The sequence below is a fragment of the Oryctolagus cuniculus genome, chromosome 12 (genome assembly GCF_051225735.1).
Source record: "Oryctolagus cuniculus isolate XC-2025 breed Fujian yellow rabbit chromosome 12, ASM5122573v1, whole genome shotgun sequence".
Lineage (NCBI taxonomy): Eukaryota > Metazoa > Chordata > Mammalia > Lagomorpha > Leporidae > Oryctolagus > Oryctolagus cuniculus.
Window position 1 is genome coordinate 102707820 of NC_142878.1, and position 24515 is coordinate 102732334.

Here is a 24515-nt window from a genome sequence, read left to right on the forward strand (position 1 = left end):
ATTACAATTACATTGAGGAGGGGGCTGGTGCTGTGGCATAATGGGTAAAGCCATCGCCTGCGGTGCCAGCATCCCACATGGCTGCTGGTTCAAGACCCGGCTGCTCCACTTCTGATCCAGCTCTCTGCTGTGGCATGGGAAAACAGTGGAGGATGGCCCAAGTTCTTGGGCCCCTGCACCCACATGTGAGACCTGGGGAAAGCTCTTGGCTCCTGGCTTCAGATCAGCACTGCTCCAGCTCTTGCAGCCATTTGGGCAGTGAACCAGCAGATGGAAGACTTTCTCTCTCTCTCTCTCTGCCTCTCCTTCTCACTCTGTGTAACTGTGACTTTCAAGTAAAATAAATAAATCTTTAAAAAAATTACATTGGGGAAGAATTCTTTACATGGCCATAAATGGTAACATTCAGCCCTTGTAGTAATTCTTTCTTTCTTTCTTTTTTTTTTTTTTTTTTTTTGACAGGCAGAGTGGACAGTGAGAGAGAGAGACAGAGAGAAAGGTCTTCCTTTGCCGTTGGTTCACCCTCCAATGGCCGCTGCGGGTGGCGCGCTGCGGCCGGCGCACCGCGCTGATCCGATGGCAGGAGCCAGGAGCCAGGTGCTTTTCCTGGTCTCCCATGGGGTGCAGGGCCCAAGCACCTGGGCCATCCTCCACTGCACTCCCTGGCCACAGCAGAGGGCTGGCCTGGAAGAGGGGCAACCGGGACAGAATCCGGCTCCCCAACCGGGACTAGAACCCGGTGTGCCGGCGCCGCTAGGCGGAGGATTAGCCTAGTGAGCCGCGGTGCCGGCCTGTAGTAATTCTTAAGAACATTAAAGTTGATACACAAAGGTTAAGGAGAGCAGCAAAAGTAGAGTAGTATATAATTTGAGCTTTCTAAAAGAAAATTATATCAAACTTAGGAATAGACATAGGATTCTGTAGTATGACACTTTCTACATGATTTACTAAATTCTTTTTATTTTTTAAGAATAGTTATTCATTTGAAAGAGTTATAGAGAGGGAGAGGCAGAGGCAGAGAGAGAAGGAAATCTTAAATCTTCCATCCACTGGTTCTCTCCCCAAATGGCTGCAACAGCCAGGGCTGGGCCAGGCTGAAGCCAGGAACCAGGAGCTTCTTCCAGGACTCCCATGTGGATACAGGGACCCAAGCACTTGGGCCATCCTGCACTGCTTTCCTAGGTGCATTAGCAGGGAGCTGTATCGGAAGTGGAGCAAGCGGGAATCAAACTGGCACCCATATGGGATGCCCGTGGCTTTACCCTCTTCACCACAGCGCCAGCCTCCTAAATTCTGTTTTAATGGTAAAACTCTGTTAAGGGTGACCAGTTGTTCTGGTCTGCTTGGGAGATGGGATATAGAAATGTTTGTGCTGACGCTGGACAGGTCCGGATGATTGGTTCACCTGCTATAAACCGCATAGATGTTTTTTGTTGTGAATATTAAAGGAAGTAATAGATAGGAAAGCATATAGCAGCTGCTCCTAATGTTTTTGTAGAATTGGGTCTAAGTTTTGATGGAGTTGATCCACGCGTTGCTCCATGAGAAGTTCTAGGGAAGAACTTGGCCGGCTGCTTTGTCTCTTTGGCATCTTGGGGCCCTTGAAACAGCTTTCACTCTTAGCCCTTAGACACTGGTTTCTTTCAGTGTCAGTTTCCTAATCTGAAAATGAGATTAGTGACATTTGTCTCATAGGGATATTGTAAGGATTTAATAACCTGTGGTTAGTGTTTCAAGAATATTTAGTGCAGTGCCTGACTCATGCCAAGGCCTTAGTGATTGGTAATAACTTAGAATAATAGGCTTCCAGCATTTTGTACAGATGCTGTTTGACATCCGCCGTCTCATCAGCGGGAAAAGTTGGAATGGCAGCTGTTGGTTGAGCTTTTGCCTCCGTCATGTTTAGTCTTTTCTGGGGAGCTTTCGTATTCGAGAATGTCTGAGGAACAGTACTGCGCACTTTGCACAAGTTTTCACATTTTGTTTCAGGTGAGGGTGAGTACCTGATTAATCTGATAGACTCTCCCGGACACGTGGACTTCTCCTCGGAGGTGTCGACAGCCGTGCGCATCTGTGACGGGTGCATCATCGTGGTGGATGCCGTGGAGGGAGTCTGTCCACAGGTAACGGCGGCTGAGGGAGAACTGACCGCGGGTCTTCATGTCCACCGGGGCATTTCCCTGACTGCTGGAAATCTGTTCTTATGTTTCACCATCAGCCCCGTTCCAGGCTGCGGTCGAGTTAGATCACCTAGGATCCGAAGGGATCCTAGACACGATGCCTGTCGTGGTAGAGGTTTTCGGATTCAAGTGCGTGATAACCTTCATTTGGATTTAGCCGAAATGGGAAAAATGTTGACTTGGGAGAGGATCCACTGTCATCTGGTGCTACCAAAGGCAGAGAGCTCGCCCTGAGGCCTGAGGGAACATACTCCGATAGGCCTGGTGGAGATGGAGCTGAGTGCTTCTCCAAGTTCATCTTGTTTAATTTTTTTAAGCATATCTTTTTTTTTTTTTTTTTAAAAGATGTATTGATTGATTTGAAAGGCAGATTTACAGAGAGGAAGAGAAAGAGCGAAGTCTTCCATCTGCTGGTTCACTCCCCAAATGGCTGCAACAGCCAGGGCTGGGCCAATCTGAAGCCAGGAACCAGAAGCTTCCTCCCGGTTTCCCATGTAGGTACAGAGGCCCAAGCACTTGGGCCATCTTCCACTGCTTTCCAAGGCCATAGCAGAGAGCTGGGTCAAAACTTAACATCTTTTAAAATGTCATCTTTGGGCCAGAGCCATGGCTCACTTGGTTAATCCTCTGCCTGTGGCACCGGCATCCCATATGGGCGCTGGGTTCTAGTCCTGGTTGCTCCTCTTCCAGTCCAGCTCTCTGCTGTGGCCCAGGAAGGCAGTGGAGGATGGCCCAGGTGCTTGGGCCCCTGCACCTGCATGGGAGACCAGGAGGAAGCACCTGGCTCCTGGCTTCGGATCGGTGCAGCACCGGCCATGGCGGCCATTTGGGGAGTGAACCAACAGAAGAAAGACCTTTCTCTCTGTCTCTCTCTCACTGTCTATAACTCTACCTGTCAAATAAATAAAATAAAATAAAAAAATAAAATGTCATCTTTATATTCTATTCCTTACCTTAATATATACATGATTGTATTAATGTCTTTTTAAAAATAACAAATAAATTACTCAGGTGGAAGAAATGTAATCCAAGAAGAGGCACTGTGACTATTCTGACACCTGGAAGGCATAGGCACCCAGTGTGAGAGCATGGCCATAGTCTGAGGTTTCTGCCTGGAGCAAAATCCTCTAAGAGATGAGGTTGTGATCAGTGATGAGGGAGGTCCACATGGGTTTTCTGCGTCCTGTTTGCTTTTTGACCTGTATGCTAGTAGCATGAGTGTTTGTTTTACAGTTATTTAACTAAATGTGTTTTGTATGTGTATGTGAAAATGGAATTAAAACATGAGTTTATTTTGGTGCAAAAAGAAGTGAAATTCATGTGTACAGAGGTCTTTCAGAACATACGTGGACATTACATAATATGAAAAAACCCTGGGTCTCATATATATGCATTTTGTGACTGCCTCGTGAATGCATTGTCTGAGTTATGAAGGAGTATAAGAAGTACTGTGTTTGGTTATTAATCAGCGTTTGCAAATGTACTCTAATTATTTCAAATAATAAGTTTAGCATTTTTCGTTCTGTTTTTATCAGACCCAGGCAGTTCTGCGACAAGCCTGGCTTGAAAACATCCGTCCTGTTTTGGTGATTAATAAGATAGATCGCTTGATAGTGGAGCTGAAGTTCACCCCACTGGAGGCCTATTCTCACCTAAAGAATATTTTGGAGCAGGTATTCTGTTCTTCGCTGTTTAACTGGTGCTCAGACGACTTGTAGGGTAGTCACTGAGTGGAGTATGAGACATGGCTGCGGAAAGGTCACTGCTCAGCACTTTTGCACTTCAGATCCGTGTTGGAGCTTTCACGCCACAAGAGAGGCAACAGAGCAGGCATGCTCTCAGGAGCCCCCTCCGTCTTCTGGAAGCAGCCTTCAGTATGCAGTGATCTCGCTCGTTGAGAACTCTGAAGTTTGGTTCCACAGTGAAGCAGTATTAGGAGAGACTCTGGTTACCCTGTTACTTGTCTTCAGAGGAAATCTTGCCCAATGCATTCACTCACTTATTCAGCAGATATTTACGCACATGTGTGTTTAATAGACGAGTCACTGAATAGTCACTGTGTAGGGGCTGTGCACAGAAAGATGGCCTGGTCTGAGTCCCTGTTGTCAAAGAGCCCACTGTGTGGTTAAAAAAGAAGTGTTTGGAGAACAATGAGATAAGTCTAAGGTGTGACTTGGGAGCATTGATGAGGGCCACTTCACCCAGTCTGGGTCAGAAGCGAAGAGAGGCAGGAAGCCGTGAGGTGGAAGAAAGGTAAATATTTGCTAGATGTGGAATTAAGGGAAGTGCATTCAAAAGAGAAGTGAGTCAGGCAAGGAAAGATAGGACACAATGTTTCATTCAAGGAACTGCAAATTGTTTGTTATAGCTGAAGATCTAGACCCTATTGAGCATGAAAAGAGATGAGATAGAGGAATACAGAACTTAGATTTTGGTGGATCTTGTATTCCAAACATGAGAGTTTGAAATTTCTTCTTCAAGAATGTGGAAAACCGCCGGCGCCGCGGCTCACTAGGCTAATCCTCCGCCTAGCGGCGCCGGCACACCGGGTTCTAGTCCCGGTCGGGGCGCCAGATGCTGTCCCGGTTGCCCCTCTTCCAGGCCAGCTCTCTGCTGTGGCCAGGGAGTGCAGTGGAGGATGGCCCAGGTGCTTGGGCCCTGCACCCCATGGGAGACCAGGAAAAGCACCTGGCTCCTGGCTCCTGCCATCGGATCAGCGCGGTGCGCCGGCCGCAGCGCGCCACCCGCAGCGGCCATTGGAGGGTGAACCAACGGCAAAGGAAGACCTTTGTCTCTGTCTCTCTCTCTCACTATCCACTCTGCCTGTCAAAAAAAAAAAAGGGCCGGCGCCGCGGCTCACTAGGCTAATCCTCCGCCTAGCGGCGCCGGCACACCGGGTTCTAGTCCCGGTCGGGGCTCCGGATTCTGTCCCGGTTGCCCCTCTTCCAGGCCAGCCCTCTGCTGTGGCCAGGGAGTGCAGTGGAGGATGGCCCAGGTGCTTGGGCCCTGCACCCCATGGGAGACCAGGAAAAGCACCTGGCTCCTGGCTCCTGCCATCGGATCAGCGCGGTGCGCCGGCCGCAGCGCGCCGGCCGCGGCGGCCATTGGAGGGTGAACCAACGGCAAAAAGGAAGACCTTTCTCTCTGTCTCTCTCTCTCTCACTGTCCACTCTGCCTGTCAAAAAATAAAAAAAAAAAATAAAAAAAAAAAAAAAAAAAAAAAGAATGTGGAAAACCATTTGATGACAACAACTTAAAAATATTTATTTGCTAAAGGAGGGGGTAGGGGATGATGTTTGAGCAGTAAAAAACAGTGACCTTATGAAACAAGATGCCTACCCCCATGCCCTATACAAAAATGGATGAAGGATCTATACCTAAGACCTGAAACCATCAAATTACTAGAGGAAAACAAGAGAAACACTACAAGACATTGGAATAGGCAAGGACTTCTTCGATAAAACCCCAAAAGCACAGTTAGTAAAAGTAAAAATAGACAAATGGGATTACATCAAGCTAAGAAGCTTCTCTACAGCAAAGGAAATAACAAAGTGAAGGGAGCAACCAACAGAATAGGAGAAAATGTTTGCAAACTATACATCTGATAAAGGATTAATATTCACAATATATAAGGAGTTCAAGAAACTCAGCGATAAGAAGCAAACAATCCATTTAAAAAATGAGCTAAATACGTGAACAGTCAGTTGTAATGGCCAACAGGCACATGAAAAAATAAATGCCAGGATCACTAGCCATCAGGGAAATGCAAATGAAAACCACAGTGAGGTTTCATTTCACCCTGGTTAGAATGGCTGTCATCCAAAAGTAAAAAAAAAAAAATAAAATGCTGGTGAGGATATGGAAAAAAAGTTAACACTAATACACTGTTGGTGGGAATATAAAGTAGTACAACCATTATGGAACAGTATGAAATTTCCTCAAAAAATCTGAAAGTTGATCTACCATATGACCCAGTCATCCCACTCTTGGGAATCTACTCAGAATATGAAATTAACCTATGAAAGACTTAGCTGTACCACCATGTTTATAGCAGCTCAATTTACAATAACTGAGATATGGAATCAAGACTGATGTCCATCAGCTAACAACTGGATAAAGAAAATGTGGTACATGTACATGATGGGATACTATAAAATAGAATGAAAATACTATAACATAGAATGAAATCCTGTCTTTTGCAACAAAATGGATGTAGTTGGAGACCATTATGAAATAAGCCAATTCCCAAAAGACGAGTATCATATATATTCTCTGATTTGTTGTAGCTAATATATACAGTACAAAAAATAATGTATATGAGTGAAATTGCTATCTTTAGACTTGATTATTGTTTATCGCCCTTGTCTGTACTGCTAAGGAGCAGTGGTCTTTCTGCTTTCTACTTGTTGAATTCTTTATTTAATGGCAGATTAAGTTTGTGATTATAAAGTACATTGAAAATGTGTTATTCCAAAATTAAGAAATGCAGGAGGAGAAGGGGTAGATTGTATCATTATATTCTTAAAACTATATATATGAAGTATATGAAATCTCTTCTCTTTATTTCTTTTTAATAAAGAAATCTATTAGAATGACCTCTGGATCTAGTATTCCCATTAAAATAGTCAGAATGGGGACAGATGAAATGCTTCTGCCCCGCAGTGCCAGGAGAAGGTATTTGCTGATATAAATGGGCTTATGAGTTGGAGTGTCAGGAACTTGCAGGAATTGAGTAGTAGGTTTTCATTTTTTCTCTGAAGTAGGAAATAAGATTACTGATTTGGGAGTGAAATTATTTGGAATTTATGAGTCAGGAGTGGAACCTGCAGAGAGTGGTGGATGTTTTATTTTTAAAGTTTTATTTATTTTTATTTATTTGAAAGGGTGACAGAAAAAGAGAGCACCATCCACTGGTTCATGTCCCCAAAATCCTGGAACAGCCCTGGTTGGACCTCGTTGAAGCCAGGAGCCTGAAATTCCATCTGAGTCTCCCACAAGGGGTTGCAGGGACTCTAATTCTTGAGCCATTTTTCTGCTGCTTCCTGGGGTGTGTATTAGCAGGAGCTGGATCAGAAGTGAAGGTGGGACTTGATGTCAGGCACTCTGTGAAGGGATGTGGTACTTCACCATATGTGCCACAATGTCTGCTCCAGAGACACTTGTTAAACACTTGTTTAACAGTTGATGTAAGAAATGGGTGGAGGAGTTGACAGCAGTTACAAACTAGACTTATGAGGGTTTAGAAACAGTGAGTTCCTAGATTACAGGCTCCAGAACTGAAAAACAAGGGAGTAACTCAACTGTGTTTACATAAAACCAATCATGTCATCGTCATCACACAGACAACCTTTCAAAAGTCTTACATAGTAGCCCCCTCCTAGCCATGATCGGTTGTCCAAATTCCAGGAAATCTAAAATACTGAAAGTACTAAATGGGAAATTCCAGAAGCAGTAAGATTTTAGTTGCATGCCATTCTGAGTAGAGTGGCAAGGTCTCATGCTGTCCCACTCCATCCTGTTTAGTACGTGAGTCAGTTTTTGTCCAACATACCTAAATACCTGCTTGTCAGTCACTTAGTAGCTGTCTCAGATATCAGAGTACTGCTGTGGTGTGTGTATGTCCAAGTAACCCTTGTTTTAATTGATAATAACCCCAAAGAACATGAGTAGTAGAGCTGTCAGTTTTATTATGGTGCATTGTTGCAGTTTTTCTATTTTATTATCAGTTACTGTTGTTAATCTCCTACTGTGTCTAATTGGTAAATTAAACTTTGTGGTAGGCTGGTTTGCATACATTGGGTTTGGTCCTGTGGGAAGTTTCAAGCATCCACTGGGATCTTGGAGTGGATCCCCTGTAGATAAGGAGAGAAGATTGTGATTCAGTTTTGCTGTATTTTTAAAGAATAGGTTAATGATGTGTAAGTTATTCATTGACTGTAAATGTCACCTCCATCCATGTGTGCTTAATGTAAACCCAAACTGTGACTGACGCTTGTCGTTCTCAGAAAGGTTAGACAGTGAGCGTGCCACGCATCTGAATGACCCTCTGCCATTTCACCATCTCTCCTAGATTAATGCACTCACAGGAACTCTTTTTACTTCTAAAGTCCTAGAAGAAAGAGCAGAGAGAGAGACTGAATCCCAGGTGAATCGGAACTCTGAGCAAGGCGAGCAGGTGTATGACTGGAGCGCTGGCTTGGAGGACACGGATGACTCTCACCTTTACTTCTCTCCAGAACAGGGAAATGTGGTGTTTACCAGCGCAATAGATGGGTGGGGCTTTGGGTAAGTCGGAGTGTAAATCTCCTTGTGGATTTTACTTATAACTGATTTTCAGTTAAGCTTTATTCTCAGATAATTGTAGATTCACCTACACTTGTAAGAAATTATACAGAGTTCTCTTGTACTGTGTACCCAGTATCTTTGGACTGTCCCTGTGGTAACTTCTTGTAACACTGTAGTGCAGCATCACAACCAGGACATCGACATTGATAGAATGGAGCTGGAGAGCAGTCGCACCACCACAAGGGCCCCTCGTGTTGCCCTTCCACAGCTGCCATCTGTGTGTTTCCTACCCGTAAGCCCTCCTGGATCCCTGACAGCCCTTTACCTGTTCTCTCCGTCTCTAAAATCTGTTAGTTCAAGAATGTTACTGAAATGGAATCAAAACCATATTGTAGAAATGGAACCCAACAGTATGTTAGCTTTTGGGAACTGGCTTTTTTCCGTTCAGTATAGTTCTGTAGAAACTTAAGAAAGTTGTGCCTATTAATAGTTGGTTTCTCTTTATTGCTTAGTAGTACTTCTTAGTATGAATTTACCTTGCTTTTAGAGTCAAGTTGAGAGCTCTTTGCCTTCCACTGGATCCTGAAGATTTTCTTACTCTTTTTCCTTTAAGACTGCTTTATTTCGCAGTAATTACCATGTAAACTATGAGACTTGGGTCAAGGTTCATGGTTTCTGCCTCTGGATGTCTAAGCATTTGTTGAAAAGCCTACCGCTCTTGCACTGAGTTACTTTTGTGCCTTTGTTAAAAGCACATTTGCATGGGTATGTTTCTGAGTGTCTTTCTGTTCCACTGGTCTGTCTGTCTGTCTTTCCAGTAGTACCAGTTTGTCTTAATTACTGTTGTCATAAATATGTCTTAAAATAGGGCAGATTGTTTCAACCCCCATTATTTTACTTTTTAAAAAATTGCTTTAAAAAAAAAAAGCTTTTCAAGGGCCTATGTCTTTCCACATAAATTTTCTATAACCTTCTGCAAAACATCTTGCTAGGACTTTGGTGGAATTGTATAAGCCTGTGTGTTAGTTTGGGGAGAATTGGCATGTTTTCTGTGTTGAGTCCAATGTCTCTCCATTAATTTGTTTAGCTATTTTATTTCTTTCATTATCATTTTGTAGGTTTTGGCATATACATCTAGTACATGTTGTGATAGATTCACACATCATTTTTCATCTTTTGAGCAGTTAGAAATGATATATATTCAATTTTTGTGCCCACATATTCATTCCTGGTATGTGGAAATAATATTGATTTATGTTTAGCTCTTAAATCTGTGACTTTGCTGAATTTGCTTTTTAGTCCTAGCAGTTTTTTTGTGAATTCCTTAGGATTTGCTATAAGATAATCATGTCATCTGCAAATAGGAACTGTTTTATTTCTTCTTTTCTGAGGTGTCTGCTGTTTTACCTCAATGCATTGGCTAAAACTTCCAGCACTATTTGAATAAGAGTGGTTATGGTAGACACCCTTGCCTTGTTTCTGATCATAGAGGGAAAACATTTAATCTTTCACCATCAGAAGTAATGTGAGCTGTCAGCTGTTTTTAAATGTTCTTTATCAAGTTGAGGAAGTCCTAAAATATTCCCATTTTTCTGAGTCATTATTATGAGTGAATGTCAGATTTTGTTGTGTGCCTTTCCTGTGTTGATTAATATAATCATGTGGTTTTTCTTCTTTAGCTTGTTAATGTGGCAGATTACATTGGTTTTTGAAAATCAAGCCATTCTATACAGTTGATGTTTTTAAACTTTATTCTTTGAATACATTCAAAATGTACAAAAGTGTTTGGACCACAGGAATTCTCCCACCCTGTCTCTTAGCTCCCTGCATTTTCTGGAAGTGCCTTGTGTATCTTCTTGAGATACTCAAATATACGTTTATCTCGACTTTTATACCAACCCTGGGAGACATTAGTATGGAAAGCAGCTAACCTTATTGAGGATGTACATATACTAGGTTTTGAGTTAGTCACTTTATTTAAATTATTACATTGTATTTTTTGTTAATATTTACTTATTTTTTTCACCTACTTGAAAGGCAGATCAGAGAGAGAGAGAGAGAGAGAGAGAGAGGTCTTCCATCTGCTCTTTCATTCCCCAAAGGCCCACGGTAGTCAGCACTGGGTCACGTTGAAGTCAAGAGTCTGACACTCCATCCAGGTAGCTGGATTAGAAATGGAGTAGCCACGATTCGAACCAGGAACTCCCATTTGTGATGCAGGCATCCTAGAGGTGGCTTATCCCAGTAATCTACAATGCCCACCACCATGTGTGACTTTAAGATACATACTGAGAGGTGCGTTAACATGATTTTGACATTGTGTGAACACCATGGAATGTACTTAGACTGCATTTTGTTTAAGTTTTATTTGTTTGAAAAGCAGAAAAAGAGACAGATTTCCTGTCTGCTGATTCACTCCCTAAATGCCCACAACAGCCAAGACTGGGTCAGGATAAAGCTGGGAGCCAGGAACTCCACCTGGGTTTCCCACTTGAGCTATCACCTGCTGCCTCCCAGGGCACACGTTAGCAGGAAGCTAGAATTGGGACTGGAGCTGGCTGGCACTCTGAACTGGGATGCCGGGCTTCCAAGCAGTGTCTTTGCTACTATGCCAAGTAGCTGCTGCTTTCATTAAATTATTGTAATAGTGGTTTGAAATAAATATTAATATTTATTATATAAGACTCAAAAACATTGAGCAACTTGTTTAGCATACTCACGTACTAAGTGGCAGAACTAAGGTTAAAAAGCTTGCTTGACTCCAAAGCTTGTGCTTTTTATTTTTTAAAAAAAGTTAATTTTTTTGTTTTTGAACAGATATTGCCTTGGGCAGTATAATGTCATATAATTTTCCATGTTTGCGGTAAATTATGGAAGCCTTGGTGTACTTAGTACCTGAAAGGTCGTACTGAGCAGACAAGTTCAGATAATGGAGATGTGATAGAAATAGAAGCTGTGAACTTGCTGAGCCTTTGCACTTGCCATTTGTGGCTGCTGGTTTCCCGTTACCACTTTCCCAGTCTCAGCTTCCTCATCTGAAAGGTTGCAGTATTGGAAGATGATCCCTAAGAATCTCTTCCAGTTTAAAAAAAAAAAAAAAAAAATGAGGTGATTCATTCAGTCATGCAGCAGAGTGAGAGCCATTGATTTCCTACTGTGAGCATTCTGCCAGTAAGCCACAAGGGGGGAGGCTTGTTCTTTTCTTCTCATGCTTTCCTGACATGATTATTGTTCTATACTAATTTTACTCTAAGTCTCACAACATGCAAAGTTTATTACTGAAGGAGAAGAAATGGACAGAAGGCTAACTGTGCCCCCTTAGAACTGTGCGTGCTTTTAGATCACTTTCCCCACGTTAGACAAGGTGAGATTTAGAGGTGAGCCAGAGCCTGTTTTCAGCAGTGATAAGCTGATATTGGGGGGGAGGGACAGTGATAGGCGAAGTTGGCAGCTGCATGTGTCATGAAAAGTGGAAAATAAGTGCATCCCCGAATTTGACAGACAGAGCCACGGGCTCTCCTACAGTGGGACGGGAGTCGAAGAGTGACTCGAGGCTGGATGGATGTCTGCCCTGTTAGTAGATGTTAATACCAGAGAATCGACTCTGACACACCACTGGAATCTAGGTTCATGCTTTAAATGCATGGGACTTGGGTCCCGACCCTAGACAGCAGGCACAGGGAAGAAGAGCCAGTGGAAAACCTTTCCTAGTAGTTTTCTCTGCATGCATCAGTGCCTTGGAGTCTGCAGTTAGCATTAAGGCACTGGGCAGCTCGGTGGACAGAACGCATGTGCCTCAGTTATTTCCTGTTTGACCACGTTGTCATTCAGGTTAGCAGATGGAGAGCCCAGTGAAGTCTTGGAATGTCCAAGTCTCTCCTGATGGTCTTGCTGGAAGGTACTCTGCAGAGGAAGAGACGCAGACTTCAGGAATAGAGAAGTTCTGCTATAAACTGTCAGTGCTTATAGCTTACCAGTGATGGACAAAGGAATAAAAGGATGTGAATGGTAGACGAGAAGGCTTCGCGAACAGTGACTTAAGCACGTGGGCACAAGCCTTACTGTAATTTATGATTTTGCTGGAGGTTTTAGAGTATTTATGAAATCTTTAAGTTTTCCCCTTGTAGATTTAAAAGCAAGATATTTATCTGACATGTTGTAAAAGATAAAAGAACACGTGACACAGTTTGAATAACACAAATCAACCTTGTGTTAAAATTCCTAAAAACAGGACCAGAAACCACACTGAGAATCCAACTGATCCAAACAGTTGTGGCAGATAATAAATTATGCCGTCCCCCACAAAGGAGGTAGAGTACTTAAGGAAACTTTGTCAGAGAGATATAAATCCAGAAGTTTTTACATAAAAAAACTATAAAGCATAATGAACAGAGGCTTTGGGTCAGATATGTCATTCAAAAATAAAGTAGATTTGGCAGTATTAATGGGAAAATAGAAGTGATGGCAAATGAATTATGGTATAAGGATCAATTTCATATGAATAATTATACATTTCAGAAGTGATTAACTGTCAGCTGTCATAACAAAGAATACAGGACAAAAGTAGAATTGTAAGTTGAACCTATAGGCACATGGTTTGGGGGATATTTTAACATAGGTGTCACTGGCAAACTGTTAAAAGATTAAGTAGACAAAAACTGAAGCCGTACGAATATTATAAATTGAGACAAAATTTGAGTGTGAGTGAAGGATAAGATAAGAAGATGGTGAAAGTTTGATGTACTAGTCAGTCCATCATTATCTTCGTAGTTTTGCCTGCCTGGGTACAGAGCCAAGTTGCCAATATGGAGGGCAGTGGCTCAGCCTTCTTGTGTCACTCCTCACCATCACGGCAGCCTGGGAAGCTAAAGGTGGAGAAAGGACTTCGAAACACAGGCCAGAGGTTGCCCCCTGTCACCTGCCTCCACGTCTAGCCCTTGGACCTGCTCATAATCCTCGGTTAGATCTGCAGATCTGCATAGAGGACTGCAGCCTTCCTGGCAAAATTGGGTGTCATAAAAAGGTCCAGAAAGCAGGCCTCCTGATTGTATCTGAAGAGGTCCTGGGCTCTGCTCTGCATCGCGGAGCCACAGGGAACCAGGGAGGATGCTTCGTTACTGCTCCTTGCAGTAGGCAGCAAGACAGAGCCTGTTTCCTTCTTGAAGCTTAGGAGCTCTGCCCAGGGGATAGGATCTTGATCTTCTCTTCACTTGAGGAGGAGCTGGTAAACTAGAGAAATCAGGAGTTCTCCTTTCTGTGCTCATCTGTTGGGAAAACTGCAGAAGTCTCAAGGCCTGTGAAGTGGGGTGAAGATTTGTGGAGAGAGGATTCTCTCCTTCAAGATGGGAAGAAAACCATATATACGTAAATAATACAAATGTCATGGAAACTAAGATTTTGGAAAATTTAAAAAGAAAAGATTAAAAACTAAATCTCTGCTAAATGAAGAACTATTGGATTAAATGGGAAATGAAGTTTACAATAGCAGATTGCTTAGAAAGTGATGGTTTTTTTTTTTTTTTTTTTTTTTTTTTTGAGAGGTAGAGTTACAGACAGTGAGAGAGAGACACGGAGAGAAAGGTCCTCCCTCCGTTGGTTCACTCCCCAAATGGCTGCTATGGACGATGCTGTGCCAATCTGAAGCCAGGAGCCAGGTGCTTCTCCCTTTGGATACAGGGGCCCAAGCACTTGGACCATCTTCCATTGCTCCCCCAGGCCACAGCAGAGAGCTGGACTGGAAGAGGAGCAACCGGGACTAGAACCCAGTGCCCAAATGGGATGCCGGTGCCACAGGCGGAGGATTAGCCAAGTGAGCCACGGCGCCAGCCCCCAAAAGTGATGGATCCTTAACAGCAGCCTCTGGATATCAATAGCCTGTAACTGTGTCATTTGGATTTTGATTTTTGACTGGGTGTTACTCTGTCCCTCTGTGACAGGTGTCCCTGGGTGTTTGTTTTCTGTAGTGTCTGCTTTTGATCTTCACATTTCTGATTCCCACTGTAGTTAATGACGTCAACTCCTATAGCCTCATGTTCCTACCAGGCTTCCCCTATCATAGCTTAAGTCAGCTGTTTCTGACCACTGGGTCTTCGCAAGAATTGGCTGCAGCGTACTGTTTGTGTTCCTTCTGTAGTCAGGAAAATGGCAGCAATTAAAAATATGTATAGAAAACACACAAACACTTGTTTTCATAGGAAAATTGAGAGGAAGGTACAGAAATTTCACCTACCCCCACACATACATAGATTCCACCATTGTCATTATCCCTCCCCAGTGTTGTACAGTCATTGCAATTGGTGAACTAGCACTGACAGTTACCACCCAAAGATTGCACTCTTACTGTTGTACATTCTGTGGGTCGGCACACATGCATAATGTTGTGAACCCACCAATAATTACAGTGCCACACTGAGTAGTTTCACTGCCCTCAAAATCTTCTGCACTCCGTCTCTTCATTCCTCCCACCCTCCTAACCCCTGGCAACCACTGGTCATTTTACTGTGTCCCTAGTTTTGGCTTTTCCAAAATACCTATGGTAGGAGTCAACAATATGTACCTGTTGAGATTGACTTTTTTCACTTTGTAATATATATCTGTGTTTTCTCCATGACTTCTCATGGCTTGTGATAGCTCATTTGTTATTATTAGTGCTGAGTAACAGTCCGTTGTCTGGATGTATTACACTTCATTCATTTGCCCACTTGAAGGACACCCTGGCTTCTTTCCAGTTCTGGCACTTAGGCATCAAACTACTAATAACATCCATATGCAGTGTTTGTGTGGACATACGTTTTCAACTCAAGTCTTTTTGGTAAATACCAAAGACCATGATTGCTGGATTTATGGCAAGGGGATGTTGAATTTTATGAACAGTTGAAAAACTGTTTTCCAGAGTAGCTGTACCGTTTTGCATTCCCACCAACAGTGAGTGAGAGTTCCTGTGGCTCCACATCCTTGCTAGTGGGTGTTGTCTGTTCTAGATTTCAGCCATTCTGTTAGTGTGCAGAATAGCTCACTACTGTTTGAGTCTGTGTTTCCCTGATGACATTTGCTATTTCCCATCTGTATGTCTTCTTTATTGAGGTGACTGTTAAATCTTTGGCCTATTTGTAAATTCTTTGTTAATTTGTTTTCTTGTTGGATTTTAAGAATTTTTGTATGTTCTGGATAACGATTCTTGTGTGTTTTGCAATAAATTTTTCTCCCAGTCTGTGGCTCATCTTTCATTCTCTTGACAGTGCCTCATATAGCAGAAATTTTTAATTTAAAGAAGTCCAGCTTATTTTTTCTTTCATGGATTGTGCCTTTGGTATTCTGTGTAAAAAGTCATCACCATACCCAGGGCCACCTAGAATTTTTTTCCTGAATTATTTTCAAGGGGTTTTATAGTTCTGTGTTTCACATTTGAGTCTGTGATCCATTTTCAGTTAATTTTTGTGTATGATCAACGTCTAGACATTTTTATAGGTGGGTGTTTAGTTATTCCTGTACTGTTGAAAAACTGTCTTTGCTGCATTATATTGTCTTTACCCCTTTGTCAAAGGTCGGTTGACTGTGCTTATATGGATCTGTTCTTGAGCTCTCTGTTCTGTTTGATCAGTCTGTTTGTCTTTTTGTTCACCACTACCACATGGTCTTCGTCATCAGCTATATAGTAAATCTTGAAGATGGGTATCGTTAGTCCTTCCAGTTCTATTCTTTTGATATTCACTGGGCTCTTGTGGATTTTTTGCCTCTCTTTATACACTTTAAAGTCAGTTTGTTTATATCCACAAAATAAGTTTGAGATTTTGATTGGGATTGCATTGACTCTGTAGATCTACTTGAGAAGAACTGCTATCTCTACACTATGAAGTCTTTCTTACCTGTGAACATGGAATATCTGTTTAGTTCCTCTGATTTCTTTTATTAGATAGATCTTATACTGTTGCTCCCCCTCTTCACGGAGGAGCGACACTAAACCCTGCGCTGTTCTTTTGTCTGCTCGGCCCTCCCCGGGTTTGCTGCTGGTTCTTCCCGGGTTGGCTACCGACCCTTCCACCTCCGTGGAAGGGCGGTTCCCCCTGCCACATTCCCCACTTCCGCGGGGGAGCGGCACACCGCCGGCTGGCTCTCTCGGGGGCTGCTCAGATGTTCCTTCAGATAGATATTCCTGGTGCATGTTGTCTCTCTCCTCCTTTATAGTCCTCTTCCACCAATCCCAACTCTGCTACCCACACGCCGAGTACGCTGCTCTCCTCCAATCAGGAGCAGGTCCTGCTGTTTATTGGTTGAACTGGAGGCAGCTGTGCAGAAGCTGTTTCCTCCTCTCCCAGCACCATATTGTGGGAGAGCAGATGTATAGAATAAGTCTTAATTCCAGTAACAGTCTAGTCCGAGTTGCTCCCAGTTGCTCCCCACATTATACATATTTTGTTCTTTTTCTACCTCAGTATTTCATTTTGGGAATTATCACTGTAAATGATACTGTTTTTAATTTAAAATTCCATTTGATCATTTAGTATGTAGAAAAGTGGTTGACATTTGTATATTTACTTTGTATCTAACCTTCCTATAATATTGCTTATTTGTTCTGATAGTAATTTTGTTGATTCTTTTGGATTTTCTACATAAATGATCATGTCCTATGTGAACGGAAATATTTATTCCTTCCTTCCTAATCAGCATACCGTTTCCTTCTTGTGTCGTTGTATTAGCTTGGGCTTCTGGTGTGATGGTGATATTTTATCTTGTTGTATATACTTAAAAAAGACAACTATTGCATGACTTCTAGAGTCAGATCATTGTAGACTGTGTTGGCCAAGATCATGGGCTTTGGAGCCAGATAGCATGGGTGAGAATCACACTTTCACTGTTTGTATAATGTCTTTGACTTCAGTGTCTTTTTCTGTAAAATAGGAAAATTTGTGGGATAGTTGAAGTGATTAGTTTTAGTAATGCCTGTTGAGAACTTTGAACAGGACCTGTTTCAGAAACATTCTAAGTATTAGCTATAACTCATACTTACCATGACTGGTTTCCTTCCAGAATCGAGCACTTTGCCAAAATATACAGTCAAAAAATTGGCATCAAAAAGGAGGTTCTTTTGAAAACCTTGTGGGGAAATTATTATATAAACATGAAGGCTAAGAAGATTATGAAGGTGGATCAGGTAAAGTGGCGTGTGTTCCTTTTGGTTTTTGGTCACATTCTTACCCTGTGAAAGCTGTTATTAAAACACCTGTCATAAATGTAATTCAGTTTTACTTCACGTGGGTGAATTCAAGAGGGTTTCTTTTTTAGTGTCTGTAAATGGGAAAGGCTTGCAAACCTTATATCCAGGTGTTGTTCATATAGAGAGTTGTTAGGCTTCTTAAATTAATGAAGAACTGCGTTTTTCTTTTTAGAGAACAAAAAAAATCTCAGCTCCTGGGCACTTGAAGGTGGATATTTTGCATCACATGCGTTGTCTCCTTTACCTTAAAGGACTGTCTTTTGTAGAGAGCTCCGTATAGTCTGTGCTGCACTTCCAGCTGCTATGGAGGCCTGGTCTGCCTGCGTGCTGTTTCACTTTGCAGTGCTGGTTGAGAGCAGTGGGTGCTCCCTGCGACCCCGTCCTCTCTAGGTGGAGGAGATGTAGGACTGCTGAGACATGCAGCCTTGAGGGCTGCTCACCTTGAAGCTTTATTATTTTTTTTTCAAAGCAAAATTCAGGATTTTCTGTTCTCATTTAAAATCATGTGTTCCTTCTGGAAGGTACTCACACATATAAAGCCATAAGAAAGAAAAAAGTCAGAGACCAACCCTGTTAGTGATAGGGTTTTAATTTCTTTCATTCTTTTTGAGTTGGTATATTCATCCTTCAATTTGGATCATACTATTTAGATAATGTAGCTGCCTTTTTGCTTAATGGCATATCATGAATGTCTTCCTCTGCCATTAGAAGCTTTTTCTAAACAGTGTATTTAAAAGGAAGTGGGCATATTTACGTAGGAAAGAGCGTGGCTTGAGAGTGAACTCTTTTTGAATCATCTCCTAGGCAGTTACTGTCATTACGTGGAGTAACCCAAGCCAGCTTCTGTGAACAGTTCCTGTCACACCGTCAGCATCCTAATATCGTTTAATTTTGTGAGGGTGCCGGTGCCATCATTAACGTAATTCTTCTAAGATCAGATATAGTTTGTCTTTCAAGTGTTTTCATATTGTAAGTAGAGTTAGGGTTGATATCTGTGCACGGAAGTTTTTATGTCATCATGATAACATTGCTAATCTGGGCATTGAAAGACAACGACTTTTGATTTCCTGTTACTGTTACCAGTAGCCCTTCAGAGAGGAGGTGTCGATTTATCTTCCATCTCATGTAAATGTGAGAGCAGGGACTTCCAGTCACTCTTGCTGTTAATCTGGTAGGAGAAATAGTGGTTTGTTTTTAAAGATGTATTTTGTTTATTTGAAAGGCAAAGTGACAGGGAAGGAGAGACAGATCTTTCGTTCATTTGTTCACTCCCCAAATGGCTACAATGACTGGGGCTGGGCCAGGCTGAAGCCAAGAGCTAGGAATTCCATCCAGGTCTCCCACGAGGATGGTAGGGACCCAAGTGCTTGGGGCTTCCTCTGCTGCTTTCCAGGCACATTAGCAGACAGCTGGATCAGAAGCAGAGTAGGTGTGAGTCGAACCAGCATTCCAATATGAGATGCCAGTGTCATAAGCAGTTCATTAACCCATTGTGTCAGCCTGTTTTTTGGTTTTGTTTTTTAAACTTCCCTGTCCTTGTGACATTTTTCATATGTTTAACAACATTTTATATTGCCTTTAGCATACTTTAGACCACAGTTCATGAGCAAAGCCTGCATGTGCAGAGCGCAACTACCCTAGGCTGGGTAGTTGTAGGTATTTATTATTTATTTATTTATTTAATATACATTTATTTATTTGAAGACAGAGTTACAGAGAGGCAGAGGCAGAGAGGGAGAGGTCTTCCATCTGCTGGTTCATGCCCCAGATGGCTGCAACTGCCGGAGCTGTGCCAATCCGGAGCCAGGAGCTTCTTTTGGGTCTCTCATGCGGGTGCAAGGGCCCAAGGACTTGGGCCATCTTCCACTGCTTTCCCCAGCCATAGCGGGGAGCGGGATCAGAAGTGGAGCAGCCGGCACTCAAACAGGCACCCAAATGAGATGCTGGTACCACAGGCAGCAGCTTTACCCACTATGTCACAGCGCTGGCCCCATGGGTATTTTTTTTGATGGTAGTGGTGGGAAGCCACAGGTACTCTCCCTTCCAGGGGCCTATTTTTTTCTTTTTTCTTTTGTTTAAGGAATATAACTTCATGCATTTAACATACAAAGATTTAGGCACATGATGCTCTCCACCTCCCTCCTACCAATACTCCCACCTTTTTTCCTCCTGACTCTTCCTTTCCCATTCGTATTTTTTTTACAGAGATCAATTTTCAGTTAATTTTTATACTCATAAGATTAATCATACACTAAGTAGAGATTTTCTTCATGCTAATTGGTGAACTCTCTACTGTAGGGTCTGTTGTTTTTAAAGTCCCTTATTCCCTAGGGAAGGGACTGGTAGATAACTGATTGGAGAGTATCAGCTATTTAAAGCATTCTTAGAACCGCTTTCATCTTCTTTATGGCTGAATAAGTATTTCTGAGTCGAAATGAGATGTGATACTGAAGTATGTCAGGAATGAATATGCAAATTCCTGTTACATGTTCAGAAACTTAAGCCCATGTATCTTTTGTACAGGCCAAAGGGAAGAAACCTTTATTCGTACAGTTGATCCTGGAAAATATATGGAGCTTGTATGATGCTGTCTTGAAAAAGTAAGGCTGTTGTGCAGTTGCTTACCTCTGGGCAGTGTAATTGGCCTCACTTTCCAGGTTGAGGAGGCGCACCTAGAGTCTGAGACAGACCGAGGAAGGAGCAGAGCCTTTTGAGATGAGCGGATTACAGAGCTTGGGTGGAATTTAAAGGTGTATATGTAGCTCAAGGAAAGGGGTGGAGGAGGGCCAGGGTGGCGATACTTGTTGTAGAGTGCCGAGATAAAGAGGTAGAAGGATGGAAAGAGACGTTGGGCCTTTGTTTTCACCAGCTCAGTTTTTGTTTTTTCTTTTTCAAAGATTTATTTATTTATTTGAAAGTCAGAGTTATGTAGAGAGAGAGAGCGAGAAAGAGAGAGAGAGAGAGTAGGTCTTCCATCCACTGGTTCACTCCCCAATTGGCCACAATGGCCAGAGCTGGGCCAATCCGAAGCCAGGAGCATGGAACGTCCTCGGGGATCTCCCATGGGGGTGCAGGGGCCCAAGGATTTGGGCCATCTTCTACTGCTTTCCCAGGCCATAGCAGAGAGCTGGATTGGAAGAGGATCTGCCAGGACTTTAACTGGCACCCATATGGGATGCCGGCTCTGCAGACAGCCCCTTTACCCACTCCGCCACAGCACTGGCCCCTAGCAACTCAGTCTTAAAAAGTAGCAATTGTAGTAGAAACGATGTTTGATATCTAGGATCATAAATGGGGCTCTTGGGAAATATTTTGCCTCATACACACAGGAAAGGAAGTTTGCTTTGGTACATTTACCTTCTATGTTACTCCAGAGGTAGAAGAATGACGTGTTAACATTACTACCCCAGTCGGCATAGCTTGTTTAAAGAGGTTGTTGAATGGAGCTCATGGGAAGTGTTGAAGAAGGGCTCCTTCCAAAGTGTAGGAGGACAAGTTGAGGAGTCCCCTTCAATCATTTTCAGCATTTGGGGGGAGAAAGTAATATATTAGGGAAAAACGTGTCAATGTTCTTTTTCCCCACTGTTCATTCATGTCTGTGTATGCCTTTTTTCCCCTCCAATCTTGTATTTACTATAGAGACAAAGAAAAAATTGATAAAATAGTGACTTCTTTAGGATTAAAAATTGGAGCACGGGAGGCGCGGCATTCAGACCCTAAAGTTCAGATCAATGCCATCTGCAGTCAGTGGCTCCCCATATCTCAGGCTGTCCTTGGTATCCTTTATCTTAATGGCTTTTAGTGAAGCAGTTTTGCTGAAACAAGAAAGAAAACCATGTTGTTGACCACCGGGAAACACCTTCGAGAAAAAACATTCCCATTCAAGGTAAATGTTCTATGCTGATTCACTATTCTACCATGAAACGATCTTCACTACTTCAAAACGTATTGTACCAGCATCGGTAAGAATTAATGCTAGTCCTAAGAATCTGCTTTTAAAACAGACATTGCTTTTGGGTTGGGCTTGGTAATCTGGCAGAGTTAAAATGTGCAGAATAAGATTTCTGTGTAAGGAGATGATTTAGGTGTTTGTGTTAGGCCAGTGCTTCATTTTAGGGCCGTAGGTCTCTAGTCTGCTAAGCCCGCCTCTCCTCCTTTGGTCCCGGGCTGTTGGGAGTGTCTGTCTGGAGAGTCCTGCTTGATCTTCAGGGAGTAGTGGGACTCTGAATTGCATTTTAAGCTGTGCTGCATTAAACAGTGTTCCCTTAAGCCCTGGCATTTTCTGTATAGACATACATCGTCACCGCAGCATTTGTATGTATTTCATTTATTTGAGAGGTAGAGGGCTCGTATCCACCAGTTCACTCCCCAGATTCCCATAATAGCTAGGGCCAGGCCAAGCCAAAGCTAGGAGCATGGGTGCCAGGGACTCACCTGCTTGAGCCATCACCTGCTGCCTCTTAGGGTATACATTAGGAGGAAACTGCAGTTAGGAACCAGGCCAGGGCTGGAACCCAGGATTTGATAAGGGATGCAGGTGTCCCAGGTGGCCTCTTGACTGCCAGGCCAAAGTGCCTGCCCATTACCTTGGTATTACTTAGCGCATGCACTGAATCTTTGTTCTGGTGGAGGGCCCTAGCTCAGAGTTTGAGTCCTTAACAGCAGACTTCAGCTATGGTGTGTCAGAAGCTTCCTAGTCCCCTTGACATCACGGCCGAGAGAGTGGAGAAGCTGATGTGCACAGGACCGCAGACGTTTGACTCGTTGCCGTTGGAGACGCAGGCGCTGAAAGCAGGTGAGGTGCAGAGTGTGCTGGGGTGTACCACGCTGCTGGCTGCCCTGCAGCCGCATACTCACTGCCAGTTTGCTAAATGGCCAACTGGCCAGGAGTTCAGCTCCACAGAGAAACAGTTTCGCAAGTGGCCATTCCACCAGTGTTGGTGTCCCCAGTGCCAGACACACAGTTTTATTTCTGCTGCAGCCATTTTGCCCACCAGTGGGATGGAATCCCAGAGACTGCGATTGTCCTTCCTCCTCCGCTGCTCTCGTTTGATGATCATGCCATATTCCTTCCTCCTCGGTGGCCAGGAGTGTGTTCCCTGAGCCACAGCGTCAGTGCCACGGCTACGTCCCCAGGGAGTGTGGGAAAGCGTCACAAGGGCTGTGCTGCTCACGGAAGCCCTGACCGCCCTCCCGTGAGAGGGGGAGCTTCCCTTTCGGCTTCTAGGCTCCATGAAATGCACCTGCTTGTGTTTATGTTCTCCTGTTTTATTTCTCCCACTCTATTGAAATAATTTGTAACGCCTGCCCCCAGAACCATTTTAGTGCCATTCTTGGGCTCCCCAAGGATTTGTACTTTGTACATTGAGGGCAGTTCTTCGTCTTTATCTGTAACGAGAGTGTGACATAGTGGAGCCTGCCTTCCTCCTTGGAAAACTCATTTCCCTTGATTGCAGGCTGCCCTGTTTCCTCTCCTCTCCCGCTCGCCTTGCCTGCTTATTTGCAATCTCTTCTTCTCGTTCCTCTCCGTCTCCCTGACTTTTAACTTTGGGGTACCCCAAGCAAGACTCAGTCTTTGGACCTCCTTTCTTTAATGTGCAGCCCCTCTCGGAAGGTCTTATGCTGTCTCAAGGCTTTAAGTCACAAATGTGTGCTCTCGGTTCCAACGTCTGTGTCTCCAGACCTCAACTGCTTTCTGAACTCCAGGCCTATATCCAGTTCACATCCTCCCTCTCTCCACGCAGCTGAGAAACACCTCCAACGTCACATCTCCCCGCCTGAGCCTTTTATCTGCTAGTCACTCGCATCTCCATTGGTGCTACCTCCTTCCTTTGACTGGCTCAGTCATTTGTGTCACATCCCTACATCCAGCCCACCTGCAAGTCCTGCTTATTCTTTGAAATATGTGCAGAATCCACCTGCTTCCCAGAATGCCCACTGTTCCTCCCTGGGCTGACCAGCCAGCATCTCCACCTGGGTGTTGTAGCCGCTTCCCCGGGCATCCCCACAGCTGCCCTGCCCACGTTTAGTGTCCTCCCACCCCTGCAGGTGAAGGGCACTGATGAAAGGTGAGTCAGGGCGTTCCCTGTGCCCTGCAGACCTGTCACAGTCCCCTGGAAGACTTCTGGTGATTCTGTGATTCTTACTGTTTTGAGGGTTTTGTTGTTTGAATTTTATTGTTGAATTCTTGGTGTACACATTATTTTTACATGGAGTTGATGAAAAATTTTAAGATTACTAATCAATGATTTTATGCTTCCAATGTATTTAAGAAAAATGTCAATATGTTGATACAAAATTGTGTTAAAATGTATATAGTTATGGAGAATTGACATCTTTGGAGTATTGAATCTTTTAAAATAATTTTTGATGAGCATATCATATACGTTCCTTAATGTGGAATCCGATGTAGTATTTCAGCACGTATATAAAGCATACATGGTTAAATGAGGCAGCCAGCTTTTTCAGTTTCTTTTCTTTTTATAGCATTGAATCAATTTCTGAGAACTTTTATTATTATCATGACATAGTATTTTTGACTTATCTGACTTTTTATTGTGGGGGATTAGAAAAGCTATTGATTCTTGTTTTATTAATAATTACTTGGTTTTTAAATTGTTGGCCTATGGTAACACTCCTTAATCCTGTCTTTTCTCCACTGTATATAGTAGAAAAAAATAGTAGAGCTTATTGTCAGTGGTTAACCCCATTCCCTAGCTTTAATTCTGATGTCAGAGCTCCTGTGGCCCCCACCCGTCAGTCTTGCTTGTCATTCCTCGTCTCTGCTAACTCCACTTGCTCTTGTTCTGCTGTCCTTTCCGAACAGTTTGAGAATT

General features: G+C 43.2%; 1 protein-coding gene across 3 annotated transcripts in view; it reads left to right on the forward strand.

Moving 5' to 3' along the window:
* EFL1 (elongation factor like GTPase 1) overlaps positions 1-24515 on the forward strand; it is a 144030-nt gene that overhangs the window by 24745 nt on the left and 94770 nt on the right. For 2 of the 3 annotated variants that reach the window (XM_002721464.6, XM_089309516.1), the window contains 7 exons: positions 1990-2123; positions 3716-3853; positions 8251-8465; positions 17493-17616; positions 20203-20279; positions 21319-21455; positions 22352-22474. In XM_002721464.6, the coding sequence (XP_002721510.3) occupies positions 1990-2123; positions 3716-3853; positions 8251-8465; positions 17493-17616; positions 20203-20279; positions 21319-21455; positions 22352-22474 (948 nt within the window). The remainder of the gene's footprint in view (positions 1-1989; positions 2124-3715; positions 3854-8250; positions 8466-17492; positions 17617-20202; positions 20280-21318; positions 21456-22351; positions 22475-24515) is intronic. The other variant, XM_089309515.1, reaches the window with a different exon arrangement.